This window comes from Tyto alba, unplaced genomic scaffold, assembly GCF_018691265.1.
Source record: "Tyto alba isolate M040663 unplaced genomic scaffold, T.alba_DEE_v4.0 Super-Scaffold_2, whole genome shotgun sequence".
NCBI lineage: Eukaryota > Metazoa > Chordata > Aves > Strigiformes > Tytonidae > Tyto > Tyto alba.
The window spans coordinates 87,150,072-87,168,099 of record NW_024881282.1 but is presented as its reverse complement, the minus strand read 5'-3'; the positions used below and the strand labels follow the sequence as shown (position 1 = coordinate 87,168,099).

At 47.7% G+C, this 18,028-nt stretch overlaps 1 protein-coding gene across 4 annotated transcripts in view; it reads left to right on the top strand.

The window, feature by feature from the left end:
* PODXL (podocalyxin like) overlaps positions 1-18,028 on the top strand; it is a 47,461-nt gene that overhangs the window by 13,661 nt on the left and 15,772 nt on the right. For all 4 annotated transcript variants that reach the window (XM_032995766.2, XM_032995765.2, XM_032995764.2 and 1 more), the window contains exon 2: positions 16,053-16,931. In XM_032995766.2, coding sequence (XP_032851657.2) covers positions 16,053-16,931 — 879 coding nt within the window. The remainder of the gene's footprint in view (positions 1-16,052; positions 16,932-18,028) is intronic.

Below are 18,028 nucleotides of genomic sequence, written 5' to 3'. Positions count from 1 at the left end.
TTTGGAGATCTGATGGTGCTTCTCCAAATGTGGATTTGAAGTCTGTGTGGGGATTTTTCGGTTGTCTCTTCCGCCTGTCTATAATCAGGGATGCTGGTTTTCTCATATCTCATAAAATAGGGTAGTTTTTGCAGCAAAGCCGTGCTTTTGTTTAGCAGCAATCACTGGCAAACACGATAGGGCTGTTCACGTAGCTGCAGCCTTCACCAGCGTAGCACATCCCCACCATGGGGCTGCCTTTGCTCTCCCTCCCCATACCTACTTCCCAGCTCCAGGGTTACAACCAGCAGCACCCACTGAATCCCGGTTGAGTGCCTTCTCCCTCTGCTCTGCTGATGGCTTTCTGCAGGTCCCATCATGGACCTGACCTGCAGTCCCTGCCCTCTCCTCCTGTCTCCAGCCTCACCACGACTCCAGCTCAGTTTTCTAAAGGAAATGTCCAAGCTGATGTGTCCAAGTTTCACTACTGAGCCAAAAGCAGGATCCAGTCTCCATCATCCCAGGAACAGAAAAATTTGGATATTATCATGAAGCCCAGTCCCGCGTCCCCCTCCTGCACCCAGAGCTGCTGGTCACCTCCCTGGGTGCCTTCCAAGGTGGGAGCCCAGCATGGTGTCTGCAGACTCGCCGGCTTCTCTTAGGAGAAAGAGGAGGATGATTAACAGCAGGGAGGGGATGCAGCTCCTTCTTCCTTCCTGCTTCCTTCGCTCCCTTCCCTTGCCCTGCTGTGACCTGCCCTGCGGCACAACCACCCTGGAGACAAGGGTTTCGGTGGTGGGGTGGAGCTCTGAGCTCAAAAGGTGATATGGACAGGGGTCTTTTCCATCCAGACCACCCCAGGTGTAAGTGCTGCAAGCTTTCCTTCCCACTAAATACCATTTCAGATGTCCCTCCCTAACCAGTGAGTCTCTTCATGCTCAAACTCACTATCTGGACCTACCTGACCAGGGAGTTTTGGGGGAGCTGAATATGACCACTGCTGCACGCTATATTTGTATTATATATTATATTTTTTGCTTAGGTTTCTCAGCACATAACCATGCCATCGAAACCCACTGCAGCCTGCTTGCACCGAGTGCAAAGTGCTGCATCCCCAACCCGGTGACATCCCACGACTTCCCATGCTCTTCTGCTCAGATGTAGCCATGCGGGAATCTCACTCCTTGCTGGGCTGCTGGGTGGACAACATTGTTCCCCTATTGAGTCACAACAATGAGGTCATTGGGCTGGAAAGACAATGTCATTCAGCAGCCAAGAACCCAGCTGGCTGATCCTGGTTGTGTCTCATCTCCTATGACAAAGCCATATTTAATTGACTAATTAAAGCCGTTGCAGGCTCCATCTTGGAAGGGGTGACCAAAATGTGCATTGTCCTTTGTCAGCATTAAGTCAGGCCAGTTGGCCAGCTAACAAGCAAAACCGTTCTTCCACCTTGCTGCTTGCTGTGTAGGCCTAAATTCCTGGTCCTGGCAATGGAAACACCTCCTCAGAGATGTGCCGCCATGTGTTTCAGAGCAAGCTAACTCTTTCTGTTAGCTCAACTCTTTTTGAATAAGGACCCAAGGACCTCAAGAGAGCCCACCCAAAGTCCACTCTGCTCTAACATGACCCAGCTCAAACCACTTTCGGATGGCCTCTCTGCACTACTGTCCCATCTTTTGATGGACACTTCCTATTTTGGGTTCCCAGCTCCCATAGGAGTTTGATATTGCACCTAAACCTATGGCATTGGGCTACTCCTATACCCTGTGTACCCTACAAGGATGATTTGACTGGTCCACACGCCCAGAACTGGCTGTGGACCAGCGGCATTTTTCTTCCTATTTGTGGGTCATTGTTCCCTTTGTGCACCTTTTGGGTGGTGCAGACAAGGTGCAGGGAAATGGCAAAGTACTGACAAGCTATATGTCCATGGTAAACCTCTGCCTCCCTCAACTGGGTGCTCCTGCAGTGCCAGGACCTTCACCACTCACTGAATGAAGATGTTTTGAGCCCTGAGACCAGTGGGCAACTCTGCTCTTGGCATTTCTTGCTCTCACTGCCATTCTGAATAAGATCATCCTGGAAATAGTGAATAAATGTGCCCTAAGGGACTTCTTGGGATAAATGCTGTTTAGTGCTGCTAGGTTGCCATTTCAATTAAACCCTCAATTTTTTTCCTGCCTGCAGTGTGATTGTCTGAAATCAGATTTATCTTCTTTTTGCTGCCCAGGCCCAGCTGAGCAGGAACGTTGGGTGTATGTTTACCACGGCTGGTGTCCCAGCCCTAAAGCACAGCAGCCGCTTCTTTTGAAGAACATACAAAGCAAGGAAGAGGAGCAATTGTTTGGGAGGAAGTTGAACCATAATGTAATAGAGTCCCGTGGGGATTACTATTAGTAATTATTTGTATTTCTCTGGCACCTAACCAAGGTTGGGGCCCCGGTTAGAAAGGTGCTGGACCGGCTCGTAAATGAAGACAGCTCTTCTATCCAAAACCTATCTGCTTGTGCATGTAGAGATGGGGGAAACTGAGGCAGGGAGAGGTTAAGAAATGTTTCCCTGTGTTGTTTCAGGTTATGGTTGAGCAAGGGTGTGAGACAGCAGATAGTGCTTACCAGAGCATCCTTCTTCTCTGGGGGGGAAATGGTTAAGGCTCCTCTACTTGTACTGCTCACAACTATGTGTAAGAGGCCACTAGGAAATAAATATGCTGTGCTGGAGAATCCTGAGCTAGGACAGCACTGGAAGAGGTCACCTCTCACTGTCTGCGCCTTTCATCAGTGATTCCTGTGATCACGTGTATTATATTAAGAAGATCAGGAGCTGTTGAAGAACAGAAGTTCTTCAAATGGAAACTGAGTCCCAGTGCTCTTGAAAAACTAAAACAAACAAACAAACAAACAAACAAACAAAAAAAAACAACAACAACAACAACAAAAAAAAAGAGCTAAAATTGATATTCTTTTTCTGTAAAACTGACTGTTTCAGGAGAGCTAAATAATGAGGCAATTATGAATTTCCCAACAATAGGAGTTGATCAGATTACACAGCCTGTAAAGCCAGATCGTCACTGGAGCTATTTGGTGGGAAAGAAACTCTGTGCCAGACAGTCTTTAAATAGTTTTGAATAGGAGGGAGGGTTAGCTGTGTCCTTCCCTTCCTAGGCTCTCCCCACCTAAAGAATAGCACTGAGCCTCCTGCCAAGTCCGCCGTGTCCAGTCAATGCCTGAAGGCTCAACTTGCATGCACAGCAATATAAATATATGTAGGTGAATACTTATATGTATATATAGAGAGAGAGCTCTGAATTATCCGGGAAGACCCCACCCTGAGGGAGGTGTGGGTGGGGAGCTGAAGAATAAAAGGTGGGACCCGAAATAGCACTGACACACAAAAGATCCCAAGGAAATGTGGAGCCCTCCTCGTGGTGCTGACAGGAAATCTCCTGGCTGCTGTCTTGGTAACCCCGGCAAGTCAAGGTCATGGGGGACTGATGGCGGTGGAGGGACAGATCCTGCCATCCAGTTTGGCTCTTCTGCAAAAACACGGGGTGAGGGGCATGCTGTGGTCAGTGAAGGTGAAGCTTTTATGTCAGTGAAGGTTTGCAGGTGTGCCAGACATGCCTACAGAGGAACCTGTCCTCAGCATACCTTGAATGACCAGAAAAGCAGATGGCACTGGGGAGAGGGTATTTAACTAGGAATCACCCAAAATTTTACTTAGAGAGGCTGGGATGCTTGAGGAGGTCACCAGTGCCTCTTGGAAGTGGCTCCAACGTCATTTGGCATCGCTTGTGTCTTTAGCCACTTCACATCACAGCACCTTTAAGTCTTGATAGAGCAAAGATCATAGAATCATGGACTCGTAGAATATCTCAAGTTGGAAGGGACCCATAAGGATCATCAAGTCCAAGATGTGTTCAGCTAATCGTCTTTGGATCCATCCTGACTTGGTGATGGGCGATGCACAGCTGGGCTGGGGGAGGCAACGTGTCTTGCGACCCCGAAAAGGTTAAAAATAAAGTCGTTGGCCCGGAGGGCATAAATTTGGGCTGACTGGTGACTCATCAAAGGCACTGGGTGCACAAAAGAGGGTGAGGCTTTGGGTCTTATCGCCTCCTCACCATCACTTTCCCGTTGGCCCTTTCTGCCCTCAGGGTGGGCAAGCATCCTCCAAGTCCTGCCCTGAGCGTGGCCCCATGGGGGGCTGGCAGTCCCCCCTCGGAACGCCTCGGTGGCAGGAGCAGGCAAACGCTGTTGCGGGAGGGCGATTCCTGCTGTAAATCTTTAGGGGAGGAAAGGGAGGTGCAAGAAGCAGGGGACAACGCTTTGCAACGCCACAGCAGTGCTGTGTGCCAGGACAAACTGACCTTCCAGTCACCCGTCTCCATTTTTTTTCCCCTTGTATTGGAGCTGCCTGTGAGCAGGCTGAGGTCTGCTTATTCCTTTAGGTTTGGAGTCTTTCCTCTTGTTTTCTGCCCCTTAGGGCTGTAGCTTGGACCTCCTCCATGCAGGACCTCCAGCAAGTGTCAGCCTCCAGCTGAGGTTGGCATCCTCAGTTTTGATGGCACAAGTTTTGGCATGAGATCGCTGCTGCTAATTCCAGCTTTAATGCCCCTCTGTGGTCTGGTCTTGTTGGGCTGTGAGGTCCCAGAGAAGCCAATAGTCCCTCTTTAGGTTTGGGGTTGACTCTTTCCCTTTAGGAAGAGCCCCCACCACAAGAAGGGGCATATTTCCTCTGCTCCCCTTCCTCATTGCAAGAGTTAGTGTGACTCTAACAAAATGTGGTGATTTTTTGACTGTAAAACCTACCCACAGTAGATTTGCATGTTTGTCCCTTTGAGAGACCCTCATGGCCCTCACCTCTCATGGATAGTCCAGACACATCACTGATGCACGGCGCCTAAGTTGAGCGACATTAGATGTGACAGCTCTCCCCCAGTGCTGGCCAGCTGGCAGAGAATGAGGAGCTCAGGGCCAACTCCTTCCCTGCATTGCTCGACATGAACCCAAATATGAAACCAGCCAGCTGGAGAGAAGGCCAAGGCGATGAATTCGGTCTCCCTGTGCCACCCAGTGAGGCTGCTTCTCACCGTGGAAAGAGAAGTCCAACTTGCCTCTCTGCCCACTTGCTTATCCTGGACGAGAAGTCAGTGGGCAGTGGATGGACCCCACTGCCTGCTGCACTGTTCACCCACTCCTCAGTCCTGTGGTGTGGTCTGTCCACTGTCTTCTTACTGCCCTGCTTTTCTCCACGACAAAAACTCAGCAAATAGCAAGAGCTGCTGATGTGACAGCAAATCCCACATCAGTCAGAGCTTTCCATGTCCAGGAGTCAGGAAAGGCCAACCTCAGCTGGGGAGACAAGTGTGACCCATCCCTGATGTTTGGTCATTGTCAGTGCCCAATGCAACATCTGGGGGCTTGTTTGTGTGGGGACCATCACCAGATTTCTCCTGAATTAGCTTTGTTACACTGCATCAGCTCCCTTTTGCCAGCGTTTAGAGCTAAGGAGACTTTAATTTGATTTAACCTACTTCATTTTGGCTAAATTAAATGAGGGCTGATTTAAAGCTGAACAAGAGTGGCCACCTGGTGGGTTGTGTGCACTTTGACTAATCCACTCTGAAATCATACCTTCTTTTAATTTTAGATTAATTTTCCTGAGTAGCTTTGTGTAGACAAGCCATCAGGCTGAATGAAAATCAGTTTCCGTCTTGAAGGCTCATGTCCTCACACCTTCTCAAGTTGTCTGAAGTACTCCTCCAGGAAAAAGCAACAAGGGATGATTTGTCTTTCTGGAGTGAAAAACATGGGGAAGGAACTTCTGCTCTGTCTTAATGAATGAATCTGTCCTCCCAGACATCCTCACATGGCGAGTGGCAGCTCTGGGGCAGGGCTGGAGAAAGGACGTCAGATCTCCAGGAGGGGCTGCTGTGATGTGACAGTTCAGCACTCAAGAACAAACTGGTGGCTTTGGCCAGCTCTTAGGGTTGGCTTCTCAGAAGGTCTCCTTCCCACCACCTTGCCACCAGCTTCATAGCTCCTTGCTGCTGAAGTCAATCCATAGGCCAACCTCCAGCCCTCGCTGGAGAGATGTGGTGAAGCTGGGTGGTCCCCTCATGGGGCCAAGGGGGCATCGCCAGTCTGGTAGCCAGTATTTTGGTAATTCCTGTGGACCTGAAATTCCTCTCCAAATTCAAACAAATCTAGGCTTTTTATTTACTTTTTTTTAAAAAACCAGGCCTTTTTAGCATTCATGTTTGCAGACAAGAGCCTGAAAAAGTACCTTAAAGACTTACAACACGGAAATTATACAAGAAAACCCCCAAATACTCAGTGTATAACAGAGCCGTGTGGTCTTATGGCATTCTTGTAATGTACAGTGTCATTTTGATTCCTGGCCACTGTTAAGGCCCGATGTATCTGGGCTTTACCCTACTGCAGAGCAACTTTTGTGGCCCATCACTCAGTGTAAACTTTGAGTTTCTTCCAAAGTCCCTGGGTGACTTTTGCAGAAGTCGAGGGGTCTCAGTGCTAAATGTACCAGACATCGTGTCCTTCGGCTGATGGGTGATTGATGCTCGCTTGATACAGGAGTAGGCTGTACTGCCACAAATCTTGCTTTGAAGCAGCAAGGTTGTCACGGGGTAACTCCACACTAAAGGCATAAAGGAGGCAGGAGAAGGGCAGGAGTGTCGCTACTCTCTGTGCTTTGGAGGGTCTAGCCGGGCTGGGACGTGCAGTTTTTTTGGCTCGTGCTCCCCTCGTTTCCGCTCCAGCAACTCTGCTACCGTTTCCTGCACGATGGGGCGTTTCTGTTCGGGCTGCAAAGAGTCCCCGGTTCATTTTGCAGCCTAGGAAAGGTGTGGGGCTGGAGCCAGGTCCCTTACAAATCCCATCACCCCCGGTGGAAAGAGGATGTTCCCAGGCTCCGTGATGAAAACTGCCTGGGGGTGGCATGGACAGAGATGTGCGAGTGTGTCTTTGTTTGTTCATCTCCTTGACAACCTTGTGTGAAGGATTTTGGAGCCTTCATTTTCCACATTAGTCCTCCTGTCTCCTTTTGATTATTTTTGCCTTTTCCCCTTCACTTCTTAGATAGCTACAGACTTCCCACGGGAAGAGACGTGGAGACACAATCCAAAATAGGATGTCCTATGTTTATAAGAGATGCCGGACTGGTGTTCCCATCAGTGGCACCCCTCACCTTTGGATGGAGCTGGCTGTGCAGGTGGCACTGCTTGGGATGGATCAGTTGGGTCCATTTGGGTGAAAGATGCCTCTGATCACAATTTTCTTGAAATAACCAGTCTTCGAGGAGAAATTCAGGAAAGGTCCAAGAGTGGCACGAAAGACAATTCAGTGACAATGTTTTTGAGAAGATGGGAGTGAGGAGTGCTGAGATACTTCTGCTCCCTCAAGTCCACTGGCTGGTAATTAATTAGTACATTAAATAAAACCATTTCTGCCTCCCCAAATGTGTTTAGAGGGACCAGGGGAGTGAGGAGGAGATGTGTCAGGGCTGCCGGGGAAGAGGAGTGTGTCCAGGTGGGGAGATGTGCCTTGGGATGATTATTTTTACTATTTGTCATACTTCCAAATGAAACAGCAGACAAGCTGAGCTGGCTCAAATACTTGCAGAAAGAGCTGATGGGGAATTTGTTAATGAAGCAGGTTTCTCATCAGAAAATGCCAGTTCATCAAAACTTGGATTTTGGGGGTGTGTGTTGCAGTTCTGACAGGAAAGGCGTCTCAGGTTGTGGATGGATTTCCTGGTTGAAGCCAAGGAGGTTTGAAGGCTGTTGTGTGGTTAAAATAGAGGCACATCTAGCAGGAGGGATGGAGCAGCCAAAGCTTGCATGAAATTTGGTTCAAGTCTTGTTCTCTGAGCTTCAGGGTTACTTCTACTGGGTAAAATAAAGACAACTTAAAATTTTCCCAGGTCTGAACTAAAGCAGAGCGGCTTTGGCTACTGCAGGGATGTGAGTGACTGCAAAATCCTGCAGCCTGGTAAGAGTCCCCAGGATGATGCTAAGGTGCTGCAGGGATGTGCCTCAAATCTCCATCCGAGGGGTATCTCCAGGTTGGCAGTGCAGCCATGCAGGAGGAAGCCCTGGATGCTCCCCTCCATCTGGAGAGGGAGCAAAACCCCTCAGGGCTTGAAACACATCCATTTCTTTCCCCCCATATCCAGCCAAGAAGGGTTTATTGGGTAAGTCCTTCAGGACAGAGGCTGTAGCTTTAGGATCATTTCATTTGACCACAGAGAAGAGGACACTTGTAAGTATTATTGCCTTGATTTCACTGTCACTTGTAAACAGCACTGATCTGAGGAGTCTTTTCAATAGAGCCTTTTCACAGTGGGGTAAAGGAGGTTCCCTGCTAAAAACAAACCCATGGCTTTAAAGCTGAGTCAAGACATACTAATTTCTTTCCTGAGTGATAGTGTAGCACTAATTAGATCCAGACATTAGGTGTCATCTTTAATATTTTGCAGTGCAATTCTATCAAGACTGTTCTGCAGCAGTTTTTATTCTGGCAGTGTTTTGGAAAGGATAGACATCCCTGCACTGGGTAATTGAACTGATGGATTAAAGTCTAAAAATGCTCTGGGAATGGCTTCTGGACCTTTCCCCATCTTCCCACCCGGGAAGCCAGGTTGGTATTTGGCCTGGGCAAAACCATTTCATAATGTTGATGGAGAGATTGGCAGCAAAGGGATTGGGTGATGCCAGTTTGGAAGTGCATCTTCTGACATGGAGGGGTCCTCTTTGCTAGGACGAAGGCTGGCGTGCACATTAACAGCAACCTTGTACCCCATTCCTCACTGAAATCTCAGCAGGTAGCTAGGGAGGGTGTTTGGAGCCTGCCTTTCCCTGAGCAGATGGAAGGGCGAGAGCTTCTACACAGGCAAAATTTTAAAACCCTGTGAGGTAACCATTTGCTCTGGTAGACCAGCTTAATTCCAGGATAAATAATGCCGTTCTGTGATATTCTGCCAATCTGATCACTCCCACAGTTTTAAAAGGAGGTGACAAATTTCCTGTCTTCTGCAGTGACTGGTCTCTGCTCCAGACACGACTGCATTGCCACGGGAGGATAAAAACCCCCTTTTTGCCCAGGAGCCTCTTGTGATGCAAAGAAAAGAGCAGGAGCCCCCTTGCTAGCTTTGGCACATGCTTTCCCCCAGCAAAGGCCACCCCTGGAGCCTCAGCCCCCGCTTCGCTTTTGACAAACTCAACCTGTTTGCCCCTATTTAATCAGGAAAAGCTGCAAAAAAGGAGAGGAAAATAGGAACTTCCTCAGGCCTGGCTCACATCCCTTCCCCTTTCCTGGGCTGCTGGGGCTCCTCAGCTTTCTCATCCCGCCTTGGGAGGAGCAGGAGCCGGCTGGCGTAAGGCTCTGAGCTGGGCTCAGCCTGCCGCAATGGGGTGTGTCACCCACCATTTCCTAAGTTATTCTTTTGGGTTTCCTTTTCTCACTATTAATAGACATTCAGCCAATCTGAACTGTTTCAACAAGGTGGACGGGGAAGGGGGCGTTACCGAAATAGGAAGCGGGAAGCTGTTGGGCAGGGAATTAATCAGAGGAGCTGCGTGAGGAGGTGGTGACTTCGGGTGGGCTGATGAGAGGGACAGGACATGTCCTTTCACTTTGCGTTTTGCACCGTTTTGCTTCTCTTTTTGTGCTCCAAGCCATGACCTTTCCAAACAAGCCACCCCCACCCCGAGCATCTTCCCTGGCCTGCAAAATACCACGCATCTACCGCAACGAGGTTACAACCAGAGCATCACTTCATGGCGTGGTTAGTGGTGGTGCAGAGCAGCTGAAAATTGTGGCCTTCAACTGATATTGCAAGAAGCTGCACTGGCACAAACTGCCAGGATTTTCTTTTTACATTTTGGGTGGCTTTTCACATCCCAGCAGTTCCTGACCAGAGCATTCCCACACCAGACTGTGTCCAGGAGTGCCCGCAGCACCGGGGACCGACAGTGGCACTTCCAGCCTCCCAAATATTTCTCACCGGGGGATGAACAAGCCCATCTTGATAGCAAGCAATAAGGGAAAGTTCTCTCCCCTCTGGGGTTGTCCCCATCGCAGAGACACCGTATCGCAGGCACGGTCATGGGATACACATATCCGGAAATGAAATCATGTTTTTGCAGCAGACTCATTTCCTCCAGGCCATTTGGCCTCCGTGCGCACAGATGCATGTGTGGAGAGCTTGCACTCTCCTCCTGCGGGTCTACCCAACACCCCGCACAGAAATGCAAAGGTTTGGGGTTTTCTGAGTGATATGTGAGAGAGATGAGGTGCAGATCAAAGCATTAGTCTCACTTCAGCCAGTGCTGCCAAAATACACTGCTATATTACTTTTATTTTCCTTAAAAGGACGAATTGATGACAGTCCAAAAAGTGAAATCAGGTAAGTGGCCCTGCTCTGCCAAAAAGTTCACTTAAATTTCAGCCAGAGGGTCAGGTAGTATTTTCTGCCTTCTGGAAAACAGGGTGAGGGACTCTGGCTGAAATTTAAGTGAACTTTCTTTTGGAAAGGATCTCCTCCTGATAAGGGGCGTCATAGCTTAAAGGACCTCTTCTCCATCCTCCTTCTCTCTCATAACATGCATTAAATCCTTTTATCTCCGGGGCTCATGGTGTGAAAGGGTCATTTGTTTCCTGCAAAAGGATGTACTGTATCTTTTGTGAGTAATTTTTCATGCCAAAGGGGCACCAAACTTAATCCTGTCCTGTCTGGCTGTTATTACCACCAGTCTGTGGTTGCAGGAGCTTTCTCCTTCGACCAAACCCTTTTCGTTTCTCCTGCTGAGGACAGTCATCGGGCAATATTGGCTACCAGCCCGGGCAAACAGGGGCCCATTACCAGTTATTACCCCCAGGTCTGCCGCTGAGATTTGGCACGGGTGGCCAGTTAGGGAGGAAGAGATAAAAAAATAGTTCTCCAGCGTTTGAAAGAGATATGGCGCGTGTGGAAGGAAAACAGTGACTCCTGGGCTTGCAGTGCTCTCGCTGCTTCTTCTGTATTTGTTTCTGCTTTGCAATTAAGTATTTCCCAGGCTTCTGAAAATGAGAGCAATGCGTTTGCCTAAGTCAGGTCTTCTGTGGGTGGTGAACCTGCAAGACGCCAAAAAAATGCAGTTTGTTTTTCCCCAGTCTAAATAAAATACATTTTTTCCCAGTGCTGCAGTGAGACACTCCCTGGACAAACAACTAATACTAAGCCCAGAGCTAAAAAAAAACAAACCCACAAAGAGGTGTGCAGCCCCATGACTGCAGTGGCATCTGGCTCCTTGTGCAACAGCAGTGAGAAAGCAGTTTAATTTAATGCAACTGGAGAGAGAAGGTAAATTACATTGACAGATGGCTGCCCAAAAATCTGTGGGACAAGTGTGGGGATGGATAAGGGCGCTGATGCTCTGTGGAAGGAGGATCTCACCCAGCCCCAGCCACGGCTTCTCTCCTCCAGTATGTTGTGGGTCCAGCCCACCACAGTGCATGTTGTCTCGAAGAGTGTCAGATTTGCAACCTGCCTGGATTTCTTCTTCTTGTGGCCGTCTCCATGGCTGCTGTTCGCCACAGCCATTGCATTTCAGCCAGCAACAATAATGATTCAAAATATTCTGCTTTCAGACAAGCTGGCTATGGAAAAAGAAAGGGGGAAAGCGAAAATTTCATAGCAGCCCAGCTGAGCTGGGGTGGAGGTTAGTAAAGAAAAGCCACCTTCAGTTCAAGTTTGGGCTGGCAGATCTTTTGCAAAGGGATTCCCAGTGATCCCATCCAGCCCGATACAGCAGGAGCAGGTTTGTAGGGAGGGAATGGTGTGGTGAAGTGTTTTCTGGCTCATATATCATTGATGTTGCCACTTGCCAAGGGGATGCAAGACATTACCCACCAAAGGAGAGTGATTTCTAACTCTGTGGTACTTAGCAGTGCCTGACCTTAGCCAGGTCCATGTAGTAGGATGGATAGTGTCCTACCTGCCCACATGGTCAGCACCCTTTGAATGCATGCATGCATCCATCCATCCATCATCCATCCATCATCCATCCATCCATCATCCATCCATCCATCCATCCATCCATCCATCCATCCATCCATCCATCCATCCATCCATCCATCCATCCATCCATCCATCCACCCATCCATCCATCCATCCATCCATCCCCCTACATGGTGACTCCCTGCTTCCAAACCAGAGAGTTCTGGTTCCTCAAGTTGCTTTGATCCCTCTTGAACCACTGGACCTAGCTTAAAGATGAATAAATTGATCTTTTAACATCACTTGACCTTAGCAGGAGAAGACTGCTTAGAGTGGTGTGGAAATATGGAAAAATAAAATGCTAGTAAGCTTTGGGGGCATCGACTTGGGGCATTGACTTGAGTCTTGATTCTTCTCCCAGTGTTTTTTTTTGGTCTGTGTCACACTGTGTCCCTTGAAAGAGGCCCTACTACCACCCCAGCCAGAGCAAGCCTAGAGGGTCACACTAGCTTTCTCCATTAGCAGAGCAACCCCTTGCTTTGGGTTTTTCCCCCCAGTTTTTGCTAAAAGTGGTAAAAACATATCTGCAGCTACCTGAGGTGGGATAGGGAAGTGCTGGGGCTGGGACACTTGTTTCTTGGCTTATGGATTCCTAGTTGGCCACCAAGGCTGGCCCAGAGCCAAAGCATGGACCAGCCCCTTTCTCTTTTGGACTAAGTTGAATTGAAATGTCTTTTCTACCTCTCCTTTGGTGCCTGTTTGCTTCCTGACTCTCTGGGATGGAGCTGGGGCATGAAAAGGAAGCGAGAGCCGTGGGGAATTTCCTCTACCTTCCTTCCGACCCTTTCTTTATTTATGTCTCTTTTGTATTGTTTCTACCTTTAGGGGATTTTTTTTTTTTTTTTTTTTTTTTTTACCTCTCTTGTCAAAACTGCTGTCAAACTTTTGCAGCCCTGTTTATGGGATAGATGCATTTTGTGGCTAACTGGATGCCTGGCCTCTAGCTTGGTGCAACCATCACTGAGGATTCAAGCCAGGAAAGTTGATAATACAGCTAAGGAGGTGGTTAGATGAAAACCCACTCTCTATCTTTTGCAAATGAGTTTTTTAGGTTTCCATGCCTGTGTATTTCTTCCTTACTTCTTCTTCTCCTGCAGATAGTGGTCAGTCTGTAGGAAATATGACTTATCTCCACAAAAGTTCTTCTCCTGCAGATGTAGTGAAGGTGTTTTCTCACAAGCCCAGTGTTACCTAAAATAAATCATGCTGCTAGTTTCGGTTAAACTCACGTCTTTAGTGTTTTCGGAATTGGCTGCTCCCAGCAGCTGGTGGGGAAACAGGAATAGAGACCAAGTTTCAGAAGGGGCTCTGCATATCTTTTCTCCTGGCTCTGCATTTCCCCTGAAGTTGTCAGGCAGTCCGACTAGATGACTGTTGTAGGTCCCTTCTAACTGAAAAGATAATTATTCTATTCTATTCTATTCTATTCTATTCTATTCTATTCTATTCTATTCTATTCTATTCTATTCTATTCTATTCTATTCTATTCTATTCTATTCTATTCTATTCTCTTCTATTATTCTATTCTATTCTATTCTATTCTATTCTATTCTATTCTATTCTATTCTATTCTATTCTATTCTATTCTATTCTATTCTATTCTATTCTATTCTATTCTATTCCTATTCTAATTCTACTCTACTCTACTCTACTCTACTCTATTCCCTGTTTGGATGGCTATGCAGAGCCCAGCTGTAGCCTCTCTACCTCCTCTAACCCCACCCTGCTCCAAGGCAGCTCCCATGGGACCCAAAACCTGTTGCAGCCTCCCCATCCCAAATCCCACTCCCCAGGTCCTGTCTCAAACATACCTGCACCATGCCAGGTCCTGACGTGGTGGGGTTAGATTTCCCCAGCAGTACGAATCTCAGAAACCTGAGCTTTCATCAGATCTGTGAAGAACAACCAGTGCTAATAAACAGGCTCTGTAAGAGAAGATGCTTTGCCGATATGCCAGCACAGAGGAACGAAGATCTCTGGAGAGTAGCATTAGGACATGGCTAAAAATCAAACTTTGTAAATGTGACTCCTGTTATGGAGGTTTGGAAATAATATAGAAGTGCTTCATGGGGCAAAAAAATAGCCCTCTTCTGCACAGTCATCAAATGGAAGAAAACTACACCCCCCCAATCAGGTTGTTGACCTGACTCCAGACAGATCCATGATGAAGTGACTCAGTGCAGCCCGTGGTTCCTGAAAAGTGAAAAATTGGTCGAACCTTTCCTGGGGTAAATGTGAGCATGACCCAGGGAGCTGGTGGTTACCATGTGCAATTATCTCCGTGGCAATTGATGAAGCTCCTGCAGTGGTTACAAAGAGAAAAATGGACCCAAGGTTTTATACCGGTATAGTAGTGAATACACCACATTTTAGCGTTGTAGGACATTGCAGAGCTCTCTGCTGTTGGAGAGCTCTCTTTCATGAGGCAAGCTGTCCTTCAGGTGCATCCCTCACTGAGAAACAGCTTCATAATTTGAAAATTTGAAGTATTCTTCAAAACCAAACTGCAGACCTTCTTATGTATGATAATGTGAGATAACTGAGCAATGGACAACCTTTTGTTTTGAGACTGAGCTTTTTTCCCACTCAGGTAATGTCAACTCTCAGTGAAATACTTCATGGATTTCCTCAAAAACAAAGAAGCCATGATAAAAGTAGCATTTCTATGCGACATGCGAATTCAGGGTAAAGACCATAGAGAAACACATGGGAATTTCATGGTTCAGGTGGTGGTGTTAGGGATTTGTGTGGTACATGTAGATGGAACCCTTTATTTTCCTGGCTTGCTTCTCTGTTTCCTAAATGCATCCTTTCTTTATTTTTTTTTCAAGATTTTCCTTTGAAAGTGGACAATGACTTTAAACATTTTTATGTGACTTTCTCAGGCTTTTCAAAATAGTAGAATGATGAACTAAACAAGCATGTGATTGTGGACTGATGATAAAAATTGCAATGGGCAGCTGAGCCAAACATCTTTAAAATTAAAATAATGCAGCTCTAAGTAAATGCTTTTTGTATTTACTTGCATACTCTGTCCAGTGTTGACCCATTCTTTCAGAGCAAGTAGAATAAATATTGTGTCCGCAGATCACCCAATTGGGAATTTCAGTGTGTACAAATTTTCATAGTATCATAGAACTGTTTGGGTAGGAAGGGACCTTTGAAGACCATCCAGTCCCAACCCCCCTGCCCCGGGCAGGGCCCCCTTCCCCCAGCCCAGGGGGCTCCCAGCCCCGTCCAACCTGGCCTTGAACCCTTCCAGGGAGGGGGCAGCCACAGCTGCTCTGGGCACCCTGGGCCGGTGCCCCATCACCTTCAATGGTTTGGTTCTGTGAATTTAAGCAAGAGTGCCTATTTTATGATGTTTTCATAGTAATCACCTGAGTTTGAGAGGGAAAAAAAAAAAAACAAAACAAAAAAAACAACAACATTGAAATGTGAACAATTAAAAAAACAAATCTTAAACATTCAAAATTAATATGACTTTTCAGAATGGTCAGAAGTGTCACCTTATTTATGTGAGACTTCTCACCACCTCACCACCGTCTCATGTGAGATCCTCATAACGGGGTTGGACAAAGAGCACTTGGTGCATCCCTTGGCTGCCCCCTTACAAGGGCTGGATCTACTTTATTTCAGGACTGACTTGCAGCACTTTGCATGGGAGCTGGTGCACCTCCCATCTGAGGGACACCTGCCTTCTGGGAACCAGCAGGTCTTGCCCTCCTGCTCACCCTCCAACCCATTTGAAGGCCTGTGAGTTTCATTGCATTTGTCGTGGAGGTTTCTCAGTCTTCCATCTCCTCCTCCTCCTCTGCTCTGCTTTCTGCTGGACACAGTGGTACCGGACTGTGGCACTTGATATGAGTTTATAGAGCATGAAACAAACCCTGAGCGAATGACTCATGGTTTCTGGCCAACGTTTATTTCTACTAATATCTGTTGTAGGTAGAAACCAAGGATGGTTTCCTCAGTTCAAAGTTTATCTTGGCATTTTTACTTTTCCCTAGGTGTCAAATCTCAGGATGATACAAAGACACCTCCTGAAAACCCAGGAGGAAATGGGCAGATCATCATGTCTGCAAACACCAGCAAGATAGAAGGGAACACTTCTACAAGCAGTACAGGAAACCCACCACCCACTTCTACCATGTCACCTTCTATAGTTCAGGAGACCACCTCTGAAAGCAAGCTGGGAAACACAGAGACCACCGCTGTGATACCATCCACCAGTGCTCAAGGGACCAACACTACAAGCAAGCTGGAAACCCCATCCTCTTCCCCTTCAACGTCACTTGCTGAAGTTCAAGAGTCCACCTCCACAAGCAACCCGGGAAACCCCCCACCTGACCCCATGACATCAGCCAGACCACCTCAGCAGGTCAGCTCTTCAAGTGGTTCTGGAGCCTCAACAGCCACCCCTGCTGCAGCCTCCACTGCTGCCCAGAAGACTATCCCTCCAGCCACCTTGGGAAACTTGACAGCCACCACTACTGCAAGTCCTGTGCTCACTCCTGTGAGCAGCCTTTCAGCCACCCCAGGAGGTTTAGGGACTGCTGTCTCATCCTCTGCCAGCATGGAAGCTCAGGCAAGCCAGCCTTCCGACCACTTGACCAGCACCACTGAGAGCACCGGAGTGCCAAGGAACGACCCTGGGCTCAAGGACAATTGTGTCTCTTCTACCACCTCTGCTGCCAAGCAGCCTCACCCTTCTTCCACTTCTCCAGACCAAGGACTGACCTATTCCACCGGATCTGGAAACATCAGCACTTCGGTTACCCCTTTTGATGGATCCATGTTCCCCACCACTAGTACAACATCTCTGCCTTTACCACCTGGCAGCATCAACAACGTCTCAAAGACAGCCACCACGCCGAGTCCTGAAGCAGGTACCAGAAGACAAGAACCTTGATTTCTCATGATGGGAGGCCCTTTTTGGTCTTTTCCTTTGGCTACCCTAAACACCTTCTGTCATTATGGGGTGCCATCAGTTTATCTCATTTTAGGACTTTCCAGTGCGGTTGTCTTCATGACAACTGGGTGTTTAGGTCCCTGTTGTCATCAGTGGAGATTGAGTCAATGCAGTTCATGAAATTCAAGGCATGAATCAGCTGGTAAAGTGTAGACATCAGCTTTCGGATGGACCAAACCGTGCCCAAAGCACCATCAACTGCAATGACTCGATCTTCAGTGACTGCAAAAGGGAGCCAGCTGCGATGACTTCAGAGGTGGAGACTGACATTGTAGAGTAGATGAAACAGATTCATGGCACCCCAAATGCTGGCTGTAGAAGATCCCTAGTATGGCTGACAGCTTAGTGAAGGCTGTCTGGGCATGCACAGAAAATAAGCTTTAGATGACTAAGGAGATTTTGTGGCTAAACTCTGAGTCTACAACCTCTAAAGAGTCGAAGCAGTTAGGGAGGATATTCATCATTGCTGCAGGGGATTTGGCTGCTGACTTCTGTCTAAGCAGCATTGTGAGTGTCCACGTGGTGTTTAGGCTCTTGCTGAACACCGTTAATATGTTTTCTCTAGACCTCTGGGTCTTTATGGAGTCATGTTTGTTCATAAGTGTCCTGCTGAGGCACAGTTTAGGCTCCCCATTGGAATTTTGCCTTGTAGCATTTAATGGGGAGTAATCACACTGTGGGAATGTGAGGGCTTCATGGAGCCTTCCAGACTTGGGTGGGATTGTGGGTTCAGCTCACATTTGGTTCTGAATAAAAGCTGTGATGACACTGAAGCCCTTCATTATCTTCCTCTGGAGAACGTTGCTCTTGACCTGATTTCCAGTTACCTCCAATACAGAAGCCACTCAAAAAACCATCTCCATTCCCCTCAGCCTTCCAGCTGTCAGCATCACTAAATGGCCCAAGGTCTTAATGCAAGACCATCTTCACTGGCTTCACCTAAATCATGTTTTGAGCATGTTAGCAGGCATGAGGAGGTGAAATGGGTATCTTCATGAAGGATGTTTCTTTCCC